This window comes from Cinclus cinclus, unplaced genomic scaffold (genome assembly GCF_963662255.1).
Source record: "Cinclus cinclus unplaced genomic scaffold, bCinCin1.1 SCAFFOLD_83, whole genome shotgun sequence".
Taxonomy (NCBI): Eukaryota; Metazoa; Chordata; class Aves; order Passeriformes; family Cinclidae; genus Cinclus; species Cinclus cinclus.
The window spans coordinates 385,649-405,144 of NW_026912186.1; the positions used below are offsets into that span (position 1 = coordinate 385,649).

General features: G+C 47.5%; 1 protein-coding gene across 1 annotated transcript; it reads right to left on the reverse strand.

Moving 5' to 3' along the window:
- Window positions 1-330: 330 nt before the first annotated feature.
- LOC134057563 (phospholipid transfer protein C2CD2L-like) lies at window positions 331-19,391 on the reverse strand. Its single transcript, XM_062514537.1, has 14 exons — window positions 19,143-19,391; window positions 16,656-16,751; window positions 16,178-16,297; window positions 14,171-14,281; window positions 13,206-13,322; window positions 12,471-12,588; window positions 12,182-12,305; window positions 11,584-11,648; window positions 10,858-10,985; window positions 10,380-10,551; window positions 8,961-9,062; window positions 8,193-8,326; window positions 7,438-7,720; window positions 331-5,981 (listed from the first exon to the last, which is right to left on the reverse strand). The coding sequence occupies exons 1-14, from the start codon at window positions 19,389-19,391 to the stop codon at window positions 5,761-5,763; spliced, it is 2,040 nt and encodes a 679-aa protein (XP_062370521.1). The 3' UTR covers window positions 331-5,760.
- Between the last annotated feature and the right edge of the window lie 105 nt (window positions 19,392-19,496).

The window sequence follows — 19,496 nt, forward strand, 5'->3', positions numbered from 1 at the left end:
AGCAGCACACAGAAAACACCACTTGTGCACCACGCATGACTCTTTCAGCTTACACACAAACTCACTCTCATTCTCATCTCGACCGCTCCATTAGACCATGGCCATCGGCGCTCCTCAGGAACGGGTGCCAACCCCGAGTAAAAGAACCTCAGCTTACCCCCTTACATTTAAATGTTTTGGAGTGTTACAGACCCTTGCATGGATATACATGGTTTGCTATCATTTTAGTGGGATAATTTAGGGGAGACAGAGACAGGTTGGAGGGAAACTCACAGCACTACACCAGGTATGAAGCTAGACTCAGGTTTTGATTTTCATGTCATTTAATAAGTTAACAGATTCAACCTTTACACAGCAAGAGAATTCTTCGAGGTTTACAAAGGTGCAAGAACTTCATTTAGTCATATGTAGTTTTATTTTCATTATTAGCTACACAGTTCCAATTCTTTCCCATCGGAACAACGAATGGCCAAAATAATCCACCCAGACAGAAAGCATCAAAGTACAAAAGAGCACACACAAGGAGGGGCACTAATTCAAATTGCATGTGGGTATTTGGTCCGGTACCTTACAAAGCAAGGAAAGGTGATGTGGAGCAGTCAGGCCTGTAGAAAGAGCTGTGCACACCTTTACCAGAAGTGTGACCACCACTGGGACTGTTGCTCTACCCTGAGACTCGCCGTGACCTAGCAGTAGGGGAGGTGGGATGGAGAGAACAATGCAAAAGGACCACAAAGAACCCTCCAAACACTCAAGCATCTCCTCAACTACTCAGAAATGACTTCTCTGTAGGTTTAGCAAACAATGTCCCAAGAGAAGCTATTGCATCACTAAAGTCAAAAAAAACTAACAGAAACATTTGTCATACACCCAGTTCTAGTCTAAAAAAAGCATGTGACCATGGTTTGAAGAAGTTTTCATTACATTCCCCTCCACTGAACTTGCTCTCCAGCCAAGTAGTCTCCCCTCGCTCTTCCCCATTTAATCAAGTTGCCTAAAACCCACCCTCACCTGCGTAAGCAGCATGAGGGTGCTTGTAAGAGGCAGGAATTGGGCTTGCTTGCTCAGGTCTGCCTGCCCCTGCAGAAGTCTGTGCAAAACAATGGATATGAATGCCACAGAAATTGGTATGGTCACTCTCCTGTCCCATCTATCGGCACTGCTGTCCTCAGCCACTCTGTACCGTTACCAGTACACGCAGTTGCAGTGTATGATCTAATTACAAGCACATGCAAACATGCATCCATGCACCCAATTCCACTGGCCTCAGACATCCATCACACTGAATCCTATGGCACCCTCAGAACACTGAGGTTTTGAGGTTCCCTTCATTTTTTCCTGCATCCGTTTTCCACTGACTCACGAGGATATCTCTCATGGGCCAACAGTGAGGGCTTTGTGGACTATGAGACTCCTAAACAGCTTTGCCTAAGCATAGGGAGAAGATGCATCCAGACAGAAATATACTTACAAGCATACTTACACTAACACTAGCTGTAAGCTGTATTTTCTTCAAAGTAGTAAAAATACACAGCATAGGTAAATTCTAGTAAAACTGTTCAGCCAAAATAGGAAACAAACAAAACAAAACAAACAAAACACACAAGCAAACAAGAAACCCCAACCAACCAAAAAAACCCTCCAAGCAAACCAAAACAAACAAAAAACTGAAAACAATTCAACAAAATGCCTACTTTAGCTTCATTTACAAGTGACTGCTCTGCTTGTACAGCCAGTAGCAAAACACAGCATCTGGAACAAAGGCCCTCATATGCAGGTTGAAGCCTCCATGCATTCAAGCCGACCGCTCTGCTGTTCCTCTTCTGCCATATATTTGGTCAAGGACCAATTTCACAAGGTGCAAATAGTGAGCCTACCCTGAGACAACAATCTGCCAACTGCAGATCATTCAAGCTTAAGTCTGATGGTAGCCTGTGCCATTCATGGGGCTGCTCTGTGGTCCCAGGCATTATGAAATGCCACAGAGCCCACAGCAGCACCAAGGCAAGGGCACAGGTATCTGGAAGAAGTTAAACAGGGAGAGTAGATTTCAAATAGCATTTTCTGTCCTAAAGGCAGAAAACACAAGTGGGGATTAAACACAAAAGAGGTTTCTTAAAGCAGCCATTCTGTGGGGGGAAATTCCTGGGGACTTTGTCTTAGCAGCTTCTGGAGAACAAAACTCTATCTTACATCTTCTATCTGAGAAGATTAGGATAGACAAATTGTTTTTCACACCAACAATCACACCTCCACCATGAGGCGGATTCATTACCATACATGCCTTTGAAAAGCCAGGAAGAGCCACCTCTACTCTCATAGTCAGGACTAACAAAACCAGCACCTACTGCCTGGGGGATGAAAACATCTCTCCAGGCCAGAAAGAAAGCCTTGTTCAAATAAGAGGAAATATCAACATGGTTAATGAGGAGTGTATCCAAAACAAAAAAAATTCCAATGCACACAGCAGACCCATGACCTGCTATCCCTCTGTTCCTCAAATATGACTTTTGCAAACACCCTGAAAAACAGTCTGCACTTACAGAGAACATTCAAAAGCAGATAAAAGGTTACAATACTGCTCCTATGCTGTACAGCTTTGAGAAGCAACAAAATGCCAGAAAATACATCTCCTCTAGGAAACACAAGCAGATGTAAGACCTAATGTTTGGGGATGCGCTTTGTTGGTGCTTGAGAACATCCCTTTCCTTTGCAAGCTGACTAACCAGATACAGATTTGCAGGACAATTTACAGTCTGTGGTAAAAATCACTGTTAAAAATTCAAGGGAAGATATGCCCCTACTGGCATGCTTCCCATATGCCATTCATTTTGCCAAACACAGCGCCGATGCCTTCTGCCACATCAAGTTCAAAATAAAAAACCGTACCTCCACTGCAAGTCACTGGCTGGTATAGCCTGGAACCAACAAACCAGGAACAAAGCAGGAATGTCACAGACATATGACAGGAACTGCCCATTTAACATGGCTAGAAAGGGTCCCCAAGGCTGGTGAGTAACTCAAGTTTCTGTTTTACTCCCTTCCCTATCACCTACTCCTCCAAGCCAGACCAAGATATGCTGATCAAGAATCTAAATATGTGTTTGTCAGATACAAACCTTCCCTTTCCTGCCTCCAGTCTACAGCAACAAGGACACCACTGGCTAGCCTTCACAGTCCTCCTTGTGTACACAAACCTCAGATCCCCGATTCCAAAGAACAGTGGTGACCCTCGTTCACCTCCAGCCACTCCACACCAAGACAGCTCAAGCTGCTCTTACAGTATAAAGAAAAGAACATGAGACTATTAAATGAGACTCACCGCAGATTCTTGATTAACCCAAAACTGAAGAGCCTCAGGCTCTTCCACTGAAAACAGCATTTCTAGTGCAAGGCTTTGCAGCCTCCCACCAGAGAAGTGGGGCTGTCTGGGTCCAAATCTTCAAGGTTTAGTACTCTGAAACAGTGTAAAAATGAATAAATAAAATCCAAAAATGGAACATAAAGTACTGTCGCAGCTACAAGTCTTAGAAGGGATGGTGCAAGAGAGAATATCAAACCGAAATCAAACTCCGAGACTTTGGGAACAAAGGGTGTGCCTGAGAAGGACAGCACCGCATGTGACAGCGCCACGCCAACCCAGCAAAAGATGGCTATGTGAAACCAGTGGCTGGATTGCTACACGCAAGTTACAGACGGCCAAGTTCCAACAGCACTGTAGCATAAACCTTTCACTCGCATCAAGGAAAACGATCCTTAGTGACAAACAGTGAGTTCTAGGACATCCACAGTGCATACAAGTGCAAACAAAGCCCCAGTGCCATGCGGACAAGGAAAGAAACAAATGATAAAAGACATGACAGAGGCTGGGGATAACAAAGACTTCCAGACCAAAACAGATGTAGAGGTTCCCGGTCAGCCAGCTGAACCAATATGATTTTTCAGACTCACATATGCCCAACCATGTGAGAAATCAGCAGGAAAAACAACAGAGAGTCCCTCCTGCAAGCGCACACTAAAACTTTCAATTACACCCTTGCTAATGCTGGCCTTCCCCACCTGTACAGACATTCAAGAAACAGCCCTCTGTAAATTCTTCTGCTGCAGCACAACAAACACGTTCTGGTCCTTAGAAATGGCACACAGCAGCAGTATCAGCAGATCAGGGTTTGTCCTTCCAAGAAATACATTTTACCCATGCCATCAAGAGAACTGCTTTTTCAGTTGGCAGCATCCTGCATAAGGAAGGGCAACAGACACCACCACAGGAGGTACTCCAGAGGAAGAGCAGAGCTAGAGAATCCAGTGAGGCCTGAGAAATAGCTCTTCTGTGAGGTTTTTCCTCCCCTCTGTCCCACCTCCTTAACTTGACAACCCACAGGACAGCACGAGCTTTCTCTCAAACCGCACATGCTGACAGGGCATGGGCATTTCTCCAGAGCACTGTTATGGGCTATGTGAAGGGAACTTCTGGGGATATTGTAGATAAAACGTGTATGGGCCAGGAGACTGGACAACTGTTTCTCTAGGACAGTCTCCTCCTGCACAGGGATTCTATTTTCTCTTGTACACCTCCTCCTCTCTGCAAATGCCCTCTGTTTGAACAGGGGGGATCGTGTTTGCAAGAAGAAAGGAAATACCAAATGCAATCTACTAATGGAAACCCATCAGTGATAACATGTAAACTGTTGCCTCTTTCTGCCACATGCCTTCAGGCTTCCCATCAGACTTTGACTACATTCCTTGCCTTATTCTTTGCCATCCATCCCCAGCACAGTCCCAGTCCTTGGCACGAGAGCCATGACAGCATGAGACTGGACGCTCGGCAGGTCTGGAAGACAGCCTGGCAGCCCTTTGGCAACATCCCCAACCTCCCAAGGGGAAGGGAGGCTGCTCATACAGCAGCTGGTGTGTGTATTCAGTACAGGCCCGTCCCTGTTCAAGAACACAGATGTGGAAGGAATGTTGTGTCACAGGGAGGCTGCACAGGGTGACAGAACTGACAGCACTGAACAGGCGCTCTTGTGAGGGCTCGGGTTTCTACAAAAACCTGTTCAGTGGTTAAAACTTCCTTATTCTTAGGGACTTCTTCCTTCACCAACACAGCACAGAAAACAGGGGTCCCTCAGTGCTGTCTGAAGGAGACTGTTCCAATGGCAGAGACAGGTGGAGGACCAAAACTCTGACAGCTGACAGCTCTCTTCCAACAGCTCACAGCCCAGGAATGCATCGCCCTGCAGCACACCTCAGGTTGCAGCCTCTGCACCCAGCACAGGCAATAATAGTGTTTAGATCATCAGTGGCTGCATCATTCTCTGTCACTAGAAGAGCTGAGTGAGGCTACATCCCACACATCTTGGCACTGCAGCTAACTCAGTAGCTTCTTGATTTTAACTCTGAAGGTTGCCACTGGAGAGACCTGCCCCCTGTTTCCATGAGGCACCTGATGATGCCAGATGTCTACACACACCGAGTCACTTCTGCAACTCCAGGGAACCCCAGAGGGATTAGCATGCCACCTGGATTTTCTGGGAGAGCACAGTGGGGTGCAACAAGCAGAGAAGGCTAAGCCAAGGCAGCCGAGCAGCCTAAGTCCCGGGTTTGCCACCTCCTCTCCCCAAATGGCGCAAAGCACTGGGATGTCTTCCCTCAGCCAAGGCTGGAAAGAACTGGACTGCAAGTCACAGATACCATGAAGTGGGAAGACAAGAGGCTAGAAAACGATCTCTGAGAAATCTTTCCAATGGGCTTCTCGCTCCTTCAGTTCTCACAAGCTGATGTGTTGTCACTACCTTTGGGTTTGGATTTAGACTTGAAGGAGAAGCGTTTGATGAGGCGGTGGGAGAAGCTACCAGTTTTCTTTCTGGTGGTGGAGTTGGCAGTGACATTGGACAAGTCATCGTGAGACTGGCTCAGGCCCACTTCCTTCTGCTTGCTCCTCCTCCGGAAGATGAGCTTGGTACCGCTCCGAAGAAAGCTAACTGCAGAGAGAGGAAGGAGACAAAAACCATGACAGCATCCTGCACTGGGGAGTTTCAGGGACAGTAACACACCCAGCCATTCTCAGATATGCAGCAGTCCTCTTCCACACTGAGTGCAGAAGTACACAGTAGGTTGCCTAATCCCAGCTTCCAAACACAAGGCAAAGTCTCAGTTCGTGACAGACTACACCACCAACATGCTGCCTCACTAAACATTCCGTCCCATGTCCCCTCTGCATAAACTGCCTTTTACACAATATCCTCCTCTCAGTGGAATTGTCCAGCATTTTAAATGAAAGCCAAGACTCGTATGAATAGACAACAATTGAGATCATCTGAAACTGAAGACCCTGAGAAGAACATAAAAGAGGGAAAAGGCCTCTCAGACCAGCCTGTCTTAAGGGCACACGGATTACTCTGTGATCTAGCGCCTAGAACAACTGCCTGCATTTTCATGAAGTGCCCAGTCTGGAGGCAAATAATGCCAATGGCTCCTTATGACTGCCACAAGCTGAAGAAGATGGAGATGCCAACTGCTTTCAACCTCAAATGGATCAGAAAGACACATCCAAAACCTGCATGCCATATAACACTACAACAGTCTTTCCTGCACAGGGTGTCTGCTTTCCATTTTACCTCTCTTCCCCACCTGCTAGCTCTCTCAAGAATCTGGGTCACACAACCTTGTACCCACTGACATTCAAAATAGGGGCCTCCGCAGCTCAAACCATACCTGGCTGCAACAGGGTACAACTCCCCAAAATTTGTCCCACTCTAATATTCTGAGTAATCAAGATTTTGGTTTGCATTTCTTCATGTAAGTTGGCAGCAGAAAAATCCAAGGTGCACCATCCACCTAACTGACTAATGTGTGCAATGGCTAGGACAGCAGCTAGGTTGGGGCAGCCCACTCCATCATTTAAAAGAAGTGAGTTTGTTTGGACATCTTACTGTACAACAGGTCAGAGGCACTAGCTGCTTCAGTACTAATGGAGAAAGAAGGAGGGCAATCAAGGCCCATATAATCCATACTGCTGGGCAGCCTCCATTTCCACACCACAAGTGGCCTAATTCAGAGGATGAATCATTACTTACAGACATGTACCTGATCTGCATGGGACCAGAGAGAGGCCAGGGAGAGAAAAAGGGTTCTCTATAATAGACAGGTTGCTCAGGGCTCCCATCTAAGAGAGTATAGACACTTAAAAGGCTACAGGAACCAGACACCTACAAATGAAGGTGTTTCAAATCACTCCCGTGGAAAAACCACAAGAGAAAGGCAGGCTCTTCCAGGCTCCATCAGAGGCTGCTCTGAAATGCTAATGCTTCTGCTACGCTGAAAAGTGGCTGCAGACCCCATGCTTGGGTGAGGAACCTGGATGTCACTTTGTCCTCATGTACAGCTAATGTTACTATTGGCTCATGTTAGCTACCCTATCTAACAGTTCATCCTTACCTTTGTGATCTTTCAAGCTCCTCGTCTCAAGGGCTCCCGTGGAGCCAGTTTCAGACTCAACATCTTCCACAGATGGTCTTTCAGAGATGTCTGATCGCGTTGTCTCATCCAGCTCCTGACTGTCCCTTTGTCCCAATAGCGACGCTTCCAGTGGCCGCGACAGTTCAGTAAAATCGTGCATCTGGTCAGCTGTGCCATCTGTCTCAGAATCCCCATACGCTGTGGCCTCCAGGGATGCAGCATAACCCAGAGAAAGAGCCATTTCATCTTGAGCAATAGGTACCTGATGGGGGGTTAGAGAGGCAGACAGACATGAAGACAGGATCAAAAGAATTGCATACATCTCTCTACTTCCATCTACACCTATATACAGATGGCTCCATTCAGATCATCAGTGCTAGACAGCACCGACGGACAATTTTTGGCTGAAATACACTGGAATGTGGCCAATTAAAAAGCATTCTGCTGCATGTCCCTCACTCCCCACAGCCAAGTATGAGGAGAACTCCTTATATCCTCCACAAGGTTCGAAACCAGTTAAGGCAGCCACATCCCTTTCTGCAGCTACCTGTTGTGAATTCCCTCTGGCAAGGTATCTTTTAATGCTCACTGGGAAGCAGTGAAAGGCTTCTGATGAGCCAGCTATATGTGATGGAACCTTCCCACACTGGACCCTACAGCACAGCTTATTTTCACGCATGAATCCTTAAAAACAACCCCCACAACTGGAAATGCAGCTCCTAACTACCAGAGACCTTGGACACTCCTGAGATGATCAGTGTACTACGTTTTGTTGGTGTCTTCTTGGTGGTCTTGTTATTCGTCTCAGTTAGCTGCCTGATTGCTGTCTCGGCCACTGGATCCAAGCCATTAGGCATATGGCTATCCCCTGAGCACAAGAAAAATACAGATGCTTGGAGAAGCAACCTTCAGCAGAAGCAAAAGGTCGCTTGCTGACTGCAATGCTTGCAATAGGCAACTTATATGCACCCTGAAGTACTTTCCCCACCCAGCGTTTATGACAGATTTGTCCAAATAAACAAAATGAGAGAAGCTCTGTATAGCTAGCTCTTGGCTTTTTCAAGTACCCCAAGAGTTTCTTTTCCCACCAGGCATATCATTGAAAAACCCACCCCACCCCACCCTGCTCAACAAAGACTTCCAAAGACTCCCAATAGTTGCTTTCACAGCAAACTGTCAAAAGAGCTGCAGTGGTCTGTTCCAGACACAGAGCCCCACGTGAAGGGTGAGCAAATTTCTTTGGGTGCAGATAGCCTGGGAAGTTCTTGTCAAGCAAGGAAACACTCATAGTCACTGACTGGATAGTCAAAGGGGAATGTCTTTTACCTGCCAACACACCACCACCACCAGCCTTCAGCCCCCACCTTCACTCAGGCACTTGGACATTCTCTGAAGCAGAAAATGCAAGCGAATTCAGGGAACCGCACTCAGACTGCCACTTTCTACAACAGGCTAAGGAACACAGTTACTTCAGTAGGAGCCTCAAATTTCCAAGCACTTACGGCTACCGCTGGGCAAGTGGCTGTGATGACAGCCAGTCTCCAAGAGCACTGTTGTCTTCCTTTCAGTCACTTCCACTTTGGAAGGCGACCTCGATGGTGAATCTTCATAGCAAAAGAGACACGGAGATACAAGTAAGTGGAGACAGAGCTTACACAACTATGCTATCATATTGTGCCCCTTACACCCAACCCCAAAAAGCCTCAAGTGAGCACTCAGAGAGCCTGCAAGGCACCTCTGAAAGCCTTTGGGGCAAGAAAGCAGCAAGAAGCCTACTGGGAAAAAATCAGAATCATGGAATGGTTTGGGTTGGAAGGGACCTTAAAGACCACTTAGTTCCAACCAGCCTGCTACCAGAACAGGCTGCTCCAAACCCCATTCACCCTGGTCTTGAACACTTCCAGGGATGGGGCATGTAAAGGTTCCCTGGGCAACCCATGCAAGTGCCTCAGCACCCTCAGAGGCAAAAATTTCTTCCTAATGGCTAATATAAACCTACCCTCCTTCATCTTAAAGCCATCCTTCCTTGTCTTAACACTGCATGAGCTTGTAAAACAATTCTTCTTCAGCCTTCCTGTAAGCCCCCTTTTAGGTACTGGAAGGCTGCTTGCTATAATGTCTCCCCAGAGCCTTCTCTTCTCCAGCCTAAATATCTCCAACTTTCTCAGCCTTTTTACACAGGGAAGTGTTCCAGGTATGTGGCCAGTTTAGCGGTCCTCCTCTGGACTCACTCCAACAGGTCTATGTCTTTTATGTGTTGGGGTGGCCACAAGGCTGGACACAGTACTCAAGGCGTATTCAACCGGCTGGCATGCTTCTTTTGATGCTGCCCAGGATACAGCTGCCTTTCTGGGCTGCAGTCCTGTGAAGCAGATGCACAATACCTCATTCGTGTCATTTCCCAGCCCAACCTCTTGGAATGTCCAGCACCACATTCACAGGATGCAAGCAGCAACAACCCCTAGTGAGCCAGGTCAACATGCTTTTGGCTCCACATCCACTATGTTCAGTATAACTTCTTTAGCAGTGAAGGAACTAGAGAAAGCATGACTAAACACTAAGTCTGACATCAGGTAAAGGTTATGTGGCAGCATATGCATTAGACCCCACACCACCAAAAGGGTGTGTGAGAGCTCATCCCTCCCTCACCTCCCCTCAGACACAGAGCTGCATCAATTCTCTCCCCTAAGGCTACACAAGAGTTTCCAGCCAGCCATGAATATGCTAGGGGAACAGCAAGGATGCCTGTGTTCTGACCCACTCACCAAAAGCAATATGTAAAGCGTGAGCCTGAAACAACCAGATCTGACAGCTAAACAGTTTTGCTACTGCCTTCATGAGCAGCCAAGGGAATATCACAGCTCCGTCTGTGCTGCCATAGGAGCCACCTGTACAATACTCCTGCTGCTGCACAGCCTCACCCAGTTTGCAGTCTGCCTTGGGCCGGGACTGAATTGTGGTAACAGTAGTCACGATGGTGCCATCGGGCATGATGGTCCGGTCCATCTCCACCTTCTTAGTGGGGGTAATGCTGGTTCGCAGAGATGTGGCGTGCAGAGCATTCAAAGATGCAGGAGACTCCTGGAACAGCAGCTATATATAAAGAGTAAAGCACTGCTCAGAGAGGCACTCTCCTTCCCAGATGGAAAGGCAGGCACATTTGGGCAACAAAAACTAGGGCTCTGAGCACCAAGGAAACATCCCCAGTACAGCACCAGTTCAACAGCAGGAGGCTTAGGGACCAAGGGTCAGGTGACATGCACTCCTCCATGGCATAAGGGTCTCCTAGTCCTCTGTGCCAAACTCAGGTCCAAACATGCATGTCTCCAGTTACAGGCTCACATTATGAACACTTCTGGAGCGTGCGTGTGTGCAGAGCTTGTGGGGTCATGAGCTCACCTCCAATGTAATGGTAGCTTCAGCTCTAAGTGACTGTCCAGCTCCTGGGGCCAGTGAGCAGACCTGTCTTCCAGATGGCTGTTTGCCCAAAGAATCTATCAAAAGTGTGGCATATGCCAGCAGCACATCTGCAAGAAAGAAGAGTAAAAATGAAACACTTCATATGACCTCAGCACCTCAGACATCTCCAAGGTAACCCCTGCTTTTGGGAAGCAGCCCTATGGGCCAACACAGCAGATCCCCACAACTCCACTAACTCCCAGGTTCAAGAGGGAGAAGAGGCAGGCAGTGCTCCTCTGCTCCTCTTTAACAATTCAGGAATCAACTCCCTTAAAAAGGTGACCGCTGTGTGTGGCCTCCATCAAAAACACATGCTGCAGTTAGTCCCCAACTAAGTAAAAAAGAACAGTTAAGAGCCTTTTGCAAAGCTCTCATAATACAGGACGGAAAATCCCACGTGACTCTCCCTGCTTCAGAATGAAGATGGGCTGGCCACAGGAAACTCCTGATTCAATGTCAGACCCAGACCATTTTGGCAAGAAGAACAGAACCCAGTTACTTCACACAGTCACAGAATATCACATAAAGCTAAATATGAAAAATTCTTTGCAGAAGTCATCACATGTTGTACCAACAGAGAACTACCATGAGCTTAAAGCACAGTGAGTCCCTTTGGCATTTTTGCCTCCCTATCTTACAACCCATCTTATGGCTGCTCGTACTCACTTTCTCCTCCGTCGCTGTTCCCCAGCACCTGTAGTTTCAGCTCTTTGCTTCTAGGTCCCAACTCCCTGTTGAAACCAAAGATGGGCTGGTGTTGGCCACTCTTTTTTAAGCGGTCATGGAGCAAACAACCTCATTCTCTATATTCCCCCCATCAAATCTTACACGCCTCATCACCATCTCCAAAGTTTCAGTACCATGCATTACCATGGAGGACGTGACTAGCACACCAAACTACACAACTCTGGTCTGTGTACCCTGCAGAGCTGTGTAGGCTGCCAGCAGAAGTTGAGAGGGCAATCTCTCTGGAAGGCTGTTTATCCTACTGCCCTATTGCACCTGCTGCACCTATGATCAGCGTTTCTACCCATCCAATTAAAACACAGAGTGTGCAGAGAAGCAAAAAGTAAGTATGCAAATGTATTCTAGGGCCAAGTGCCAGAATCAGCAGTCTAGCACAGGGGCAGCACAAAGAGACGTTGCTCCGTTGTGCAGACTTCACCTCTGCACCATGCACAACAGTTACTGCATGGTAATGACAACCCCGAGACTGTGCTGGTCCACCTACACTGTGCCAGCCAGAAGGAGAGCAGACACTTACAGAAAGAACTCGTCATTCCACTCCATCTCTCCTGCAGCACCGACACTGCTACCTGTCACTGGCTTCGTCCACTTCTGCTGCGGGGGGCTGTCTAGCTCTGCCAGGCAGCATATCTCCCCAACTCCTGCAACAGAGAGACAGAGGGCACACGTACACTTGTCAACAAGAGGCAGTGGTTAATCAGGAACATGCTCCTCTTTTCCATTCAAACCCACCCACAACATCCACTCGCTCCAATCTCACCACCTGCACGCTTGCCCCTGTGGATCAGCAATGTTTTCTCGCTTACCTCCCTTCCCCTGGCAGCCCAAGTTCAGCACTCGAAGATTCCGGAGCAACAGCTTAGAACCCAGAGGGGCTGCTGCTACTCCGGACGGGGACTCTTGAGTCAACTTATTGCTGGGTACCTGAGGAATGATGAGAGCGAGACCGATACCTTTACCACTCACTTGCCAGCAGACAGCAGCAAGATGCATGGTCCTTGTACCTATTAAGTAGCTCCTCACACCAACACAAGGGAACACCTGCAAAGCCACCAAGAGATGCTGCAGGTCTCCAAAGCTATTGATCTCCAGTGGGCTCTCACATTATTTCAGATGGGAAGTTTAAGGCAGATGGAAAAGGAGACAGGCAAGAACAAGCTTGCTGGCTACCAGATGGTCAACTGACAATGACAAACCATGGGCCATTCCATGCCTGCAAAGGCTGCCCCAGAGCCTTGGTGTTCAGAGCAAGGGCGGCTGCCAAAAGACAGATGTACCTCAGGCAGTACAGGTCCACAAGTACATGAATGACAATCAGCATTCAAGAAAAAAAGGTGGAAGGAGTTACACTTGGGAGCAATTTCTAATGATCCCTATGCACCATGTCTCAGTACCCAAACTCCTATGACAGTGCAGGCCAGGGTTCAGCTGATGCCCAGAAGTGAGACTCAACCCTTGGATTCCTGTCTGAGTCTCAGCCCTCAGAAATGTCTTGGGGCCTGTGTTTGTGGCACAATATTGACATGAGAAGAGTGACTTACCACACTGGCTCCAGCGGTGCAGGCCATCAAATTCACCATCATGGCTGGCTTCGTGCTGACAATGGTATCCTCAATCAGATCCTTTATAGTGGACAGATCCACTCTCCCTTCATCCTTCTCTCCGCAAATCAAGAGGAAATGCAGGAAAGTCATTAAAAAAAGGATGCATTTACAGCTCCACCTGCTTCCCAAGCCTCTAATATGCTACACAGTCATTCTCACAGTAATAACCTCCCAGATACTCTTCCTATATTCCATACTCGCCCTCCTCAGTGCTTAGAGCTTATGCATAGCAGCTGCAGGAAAAAGCAAGCCTTCTAAATGAGAAAAACTAAGCCTATACTTCTGTACTTTATCAGCTGTAAATTTTTACAATACAGCTTTTATAATTCCTCACATGCTCACCACCTCAGGAGATGGTGCCACAACAATTTTGGGACACCAGCCAAATTCCTGCATCTACTTGGAACAAAGTAACAAAGGTGTCAATAAAGCAACAAATCAACCAACCTGTTTGGATCACGGAAGAGCAAGCACGTCTGCAATCTGTTCCTTAAACCTCTAAACCCAGGGATTCCCCACATTAATCTCTTAAAAAAAAACTCAACCAGACTTAATCAACAGAACCAAGCCAACACAACAACAATAAAAAACCACCACCTCACACAAAGAGAGAGCAGCAACCCAGCTCGTTTTGCAGTTCTACATCTAACAACAGCAGGAGGAACCTACATAGACAGAAAGCCTTCAGTAGATACTGGTATCACTTCAGCCCTCTTGAGGATGCTGTTCTGACACAGCTGAGCTAGTATTGATTCCAGGATGAAAGAATCCCTACACTGCCCTAAAAGGCCATGACAGTGAGTTGCCAATCCTTCTCCTCCACAGCAGCCTGCCTTCTAGCTGCTTCTGCTCCTTCCTCCCTTCCTCCACTCACAGTCAGCCTCCCACTGTTAGCCACTCACCTCAGGAAGCTCAAGTCGCGGAAGAACCAAAAAGTCCAAGTCTGGTCTGTCTTTAAATGTCCATGACACCAGGAGACCCTCATTCTGTATCTCCTCCAAGTGGATCTCCACCTGGCCCAGAAAAAATATCCATAGTTGGAAACAGTTTCTGTTTACATTAGGTGATTTTTGCCCCATTCCAAATCCAGCAATTGAGAGGCCCTCACACCAGTGCAACAGTAAAAAACAGAACATAAGAACACAAGTGCTCCCAGGCCTACAGGATGAAGAGGCTGCAGAAGCTGCAATGCTCCATTAGTGAGATCTGGCTTCCTCACTGCTGCTGGATGCCCAGGCAGCAACAGAGGGAAAAATTATCCATTATTACTTCCACTGAAAAAAAAGCCTGCAGTATAATCCAAAAGTGCCAAACTGGGCACCAACACATATTTACTGAGCTACATCAATTAGCCATTGCCAAATGTAAGTACAACCATTCATAAGTTAGCAATGCATCTCTAGGAGATGATCCTCAGGTTGAAGACCCATCTGAGTCACCAACAGCCTGCAACAATAAACCAGACTGTACACCATCCTTTAGTTTACCTGAAGTTAAAAAGTTGCACACCCATGTACCCATAAAAGCATCATTAATGTGACAGACAGAAGCAGAACCACACAGGAAGACCCCTGACCTGAGAGCTCTAGTAAAAACTGGGTAATGAAATTCAACATTGTTCTCAGTTGCTAGGTTGACATTCATCAACAACACAGAAGTTCATCAGACAAAAGCAACAGATATGAGAAACAGCGGCCAGGTAAGTAACCAATAAGAGGTGTGCAGAGTAGACAGGGCACAACTGGGAGCACAGTACTTGAAGTACTCCAAAACACAGGCAGGCATGTGGTAATCTAACCAGCATTTCATAAAACAGCAGCAGCAAGACCTCAATTAGAGTATCACATGCAACCCCTTACATGAACAATCAATCCAAAATTTCACCAGGTGCAGACAAGGAGACCTAGAAAATGCCAGTGAGTAGGGGAGCGATTGGATGAGATGTGAAAAAGGGGACCTTTCAGAAATGAAAAGCAACTGTTGTTGCTGCCTGTCACTAGATTGGCAGCGGGGACATGACATGCTGAAGAGAGAGAGGAGCTCTCCGAAGCTCTGGATCTCTGGAGGAGATGACCACAGAATAGAGGTACAAAATCAAACTGGCATGACCTGACAAAAGTAGGCGGAAAATTGTAGTAAAGCTTCTGAGAGCAAAAGGGTTCCAGAACAAGCTTCAAACTGCCAGCAACAACAATGGGATTGGCTTCTGCTACCACTGAGTTACTTATTTTGCCATGTCTGTTTTTTCCGGGTTTTTTGGTGCGCATATGAGCACACTGCCTCCAAGCAAGATACCATCTCCAGCATCATGTCCTTCATCATGGAAACAAAACCATATTCCAGAGAATCAAATCCAGCCAGAAAGCAACTATGGAGTTACCACCCATTGTGATTTTAGAGCTTCTTTACTGGAAGGAGCATCTCCAATATTCAACACAAAGAAAAAGCTGTATCGTGCTCATGTGAATGTAATGAGGGGAACTGACAAGCAAACTACTCCTCACCATAGTTTTCTTTTTCACACCCACTACCAGGACACCATACATATCCACATATCCACAGGACATACCTCTCCCTTTCCTTTATGCCACACAGGGAATTGAATTCTCTGGACTTCTCACATCTTAAATACCCACTTAAAAGCACAATACAGAACACTGCCATGTCTCAAAACTCTCTGGAATTTCTTACAGCTATGTTTCATAGCCAAAATCCACAGATGAAGACTCAGAAAACAAGACTCGGCATGCAGATGGAATATTTGTCACCTCACCAAATGTTAGTGACCACACACTGCTTCTTCCAGCCCAACAAGGCCTTTATTGGCACTGAATCGGGTCCTCCTTCCTCACCCAATGTGGGACTACATGGAGGAGTAAGGCCAATGTCTAACTTCTTATAAACCTTACCTGAGCCTGCAGCACAGCCAAAGTGACATGATACGTATCCACAGAAACAGTAACTGGGGACTGCTGAGTAACAGAGACAGAGAATTTCACAGCTTCAGCTGACAGACGGCAGCACAACACCTAGAAAGAAAAGGAAAAGATGAGTTTATATCCCGGTAAGAGACAGCCATGTTATTGTCACCAAGTTCCAGGCTGTAAATCTGCCACTTCAGACCCTGTGCTGTGACAAGAGCTCTCTTATGCTCTCCACAGTTGGACCCTGATGTTTGGGTTCAGCAGTCATATACCCTGCCTCCACCAACACATCTTCCCTCACAGAGCTCACTGATGTGCAGCTCCAGAGCCTCCAAACTCCGAAACGACTCCAAAAAGATCTCACCTAAAACCTTCCTGATTCCACCATCTCCATCACAAAGTTCCTAACACACCATCAACGGAGAAACATCACACTGTACAATTCAGAACAGCAAAGCCTTACCATGCTGTGGTCTGACTGTCCCTTGCATGTCACACAACTTATATCTGCGGCTTGTGGTAACTGAGGACCCTCTTCAAACGTGATCTGCACTGAACTCTGCAAAGAGAAAACTCTGTTAGATCCCAGTAGTCAGAGCCCCCCAGACAGCTTCAAAGAGAATGAATGATGTGGGGTCCCAGAGACACTCTGATCTGTTTCCACAAATCTGGTCATCACCCAGAAAATTGTTCTGGACTGCAGTCAACCATAGGTCAAGTGCATTATCCCTCTGTTATTGCAGAAGCTTTCCCTTCTGGTTTCTTAGATTACAATCTCCACTGTGGAGGCATCCCTCATCTTCATTTGAGGATCTTCTCCTATTTCAAGACCAGATCTGTACAGAGAACCCTTCTCAAGAAATAGAAGACCAAGATAAAGAATTTGAGAGCATCTTTCCACAAACCCTAGCCTCAAAGATCCTGTCTGCTCAAAAGGGACAAAAAGAGAGAGACAGAGAAAGCAGAAATTCTGGGCACTAGAACATGACCATTTGGCAAGCTAAATGCATTTTAGGACCAGAACAATCAAAAGAGATGATAGAGGGGCAGGAAGCAACATTATTCTCAAGCCAACAGAACTCTGCACTTGCCACCTCCATCTTATGGACAGCCCCGGTGAGGAGCAGAAAAGGCTCTGGGACACTAATCTGACAGGCATAAATATGACAACCTGAAAACTGCTTGCCCCCCAAAAACGAGTCAAGATGCAAGCCTTCCTTCCAAACCAGACAGAAAGCAGTTCTACCAGTGATGAAACTGAAAATGGATAACCAGTATTGGCTCACCCACTGCTATTTCATATTAGTAATGCTTGCTGTTTCTTTTTCTCGCAAGCCTCCTCCACTGGAGGCATGTATTCACTCACATAGGTCAGCCCAAAATATCAAATCAGCTTTTTCTTTCTGTGACTAGAATCTCTGTCCAACGACTCAAGCATTTCATCAGCAGCAGTGAGGTACCCCCTAGTTCTTCCCCAACACCTCACCAAACACAGTCTCACCAAACTGGGAGGCACTGATCAACTTCAAAAGATCTCACTGCTCAGAACAAACCACATGCACAAGGTGGCATGGATCTATACATCTTCCAAGGCATGCAGAAAACATAGCAAAAAAAATAATATTAGGAGGGTAGCATGCACTTGAGAGGCAACACAACTCCTTTCAAGTGTTTGCCCCATTTTAAGGCAAGTGAATTGTAATCTCAACAGGAAATGCTAAATTAGCAGCTGTCATTTCAAGATCTGCACAAAATGTAACACCTTGTCACCGAAGCTACTCTCTCAAGTACCAGGGATGAGCATGAGACATGGCTGAAGGCAGACTAACCCCCATCTGCTCACTCCTGGCCCCCTCAGACCACACTCCTAGCACAATCCACTCAAATTCACATGTTGGCATGCTCCGACCACCAATGCACTCCTATAAATCTCCTACCACATACATTATGTATTCACATTCACTGAGATACAGAAACACAAGGAAAGGTGAGCAAATTGAACCTGGACAAGATTAGGACCTATTCTTTTAAAAACTCAAGAAGCTGAAAGAAGCCATGCAGAAAGAACAAACTTCAGAAGGAAGGAGACTATCAAGATATAAGCAACCAAGGAGCATTCCTCCAGGACCCTGGAAGCCAGTGTATCAGATATGGAAAACTGGCCACACATCGACTATAGTAGGAAGCAGAAGGTGAGTTTCTACAGAGGAAGCAGGAAGGACTAAGCTCAATGGGAGAAGGCACTTCACACTGGATCTAGCCTAGAATTTGCCACTTGGTCAAAAAGGGAGATACTTTTCCTATCTTGCTGGAAAAATTCAAACAGAAGTTTGCATCATGTTCTTCAAGACTTTAACTGTCTTTTCTTCAAATATGTTAGTTTCATGGTAACTTTTTCTAGTTCTTGATTTTCCTGTGCAACTTAACAGAAAGACAACCCCTTCCCACTCACACGACAGAAAAAAAATGGACATCACAGTAGACTTTGGACTGCTTTGGACCACAGTTTCTGTGGACATTAAGACCCTGCCCTGCAGGCAACACAAGCTATAATGCAATTATTTCCATCGGAATCATCAAGGCATACTCTCCTTCGTGAATTTCAAAACTACAGATAATACAACGGTAATACTGGGAGATTAAAGAAAACAAATGCCAGAAAATTACGAAGAGATTGCTGTGGAAACATCAGTGACTACAATATTGCCCCAACCCGCGTTAAACGAGGCGCGGTAACGCACTCGGCCCTTTCCGCGCTCGCGCAGCGCGGTGCACTCCGGCCAGGCCGAACGGAGCCGTCCGCAAGGGCCCCCCCGGTGCCCAGCGGCTCCTCCGGCCGGAGCGGCCTGCGGAGAAGGGCTGTCCGGCACCCGCCAACAAAGAGCAGGCGGCTGGGCCCACCTCGCCTCGCCGCCGCTCCCCGCGCTCCCCCGCTCGTGCCCTGCCGTACCCCGTGCCGGCGCGCCTGGCTGTTGAGAGCTCGCACCCAAGCTCGCTGCCACTGCTCCCGTAGGGACCTGAGGGCGAGAAGCGCCACGAGCAGCGCTCGGGCCCCGGCCTCCTCCGCCGCCGCCGCTCCGCGACGCCGTAGCGCTCGCAGGGCCGCGGACCGCCAGTACTGAAGCAGCCAGGCCGCCACGGTGATCAGCGAGGCGGCGAAGAGCAGCACCAGCGCGGCCCAGCCCAGGTCCGGCCCCATGGCACGGCGCGCGGGGCTCACGGCGGCGCGGCGGGCATGGCGGGCGGGCTGCGGCGCCGCCCCGCTCGCGGCACCGGGCGCACGTGGTCCCGCCGCAGCCCCGCG

Coding starts and splice junctions, on each gene's coding strand:
- LOC134057563 (XM_062514537.1), bottom strand. CDS start 19,391: ATGGGGCCGGACCTGGGCTGGGCCGCGCTGGTGCTGCTCTTCGCCGCC. Junction 16,298..16,655: donor GACAGTCAGACCACAGCATG/GTAAGGCTTTGC, acceptor TTTTCTTTCTAG/GTGTTGTGCTGCCGTCTGTC. Junction 12,589..13,205: donor GCACCGCTGGAGCCAGTGTG/GTAAGTCACTCT, acceptor ATCATTCCTCAG/GTACCCAGCAATAAGTTGAC.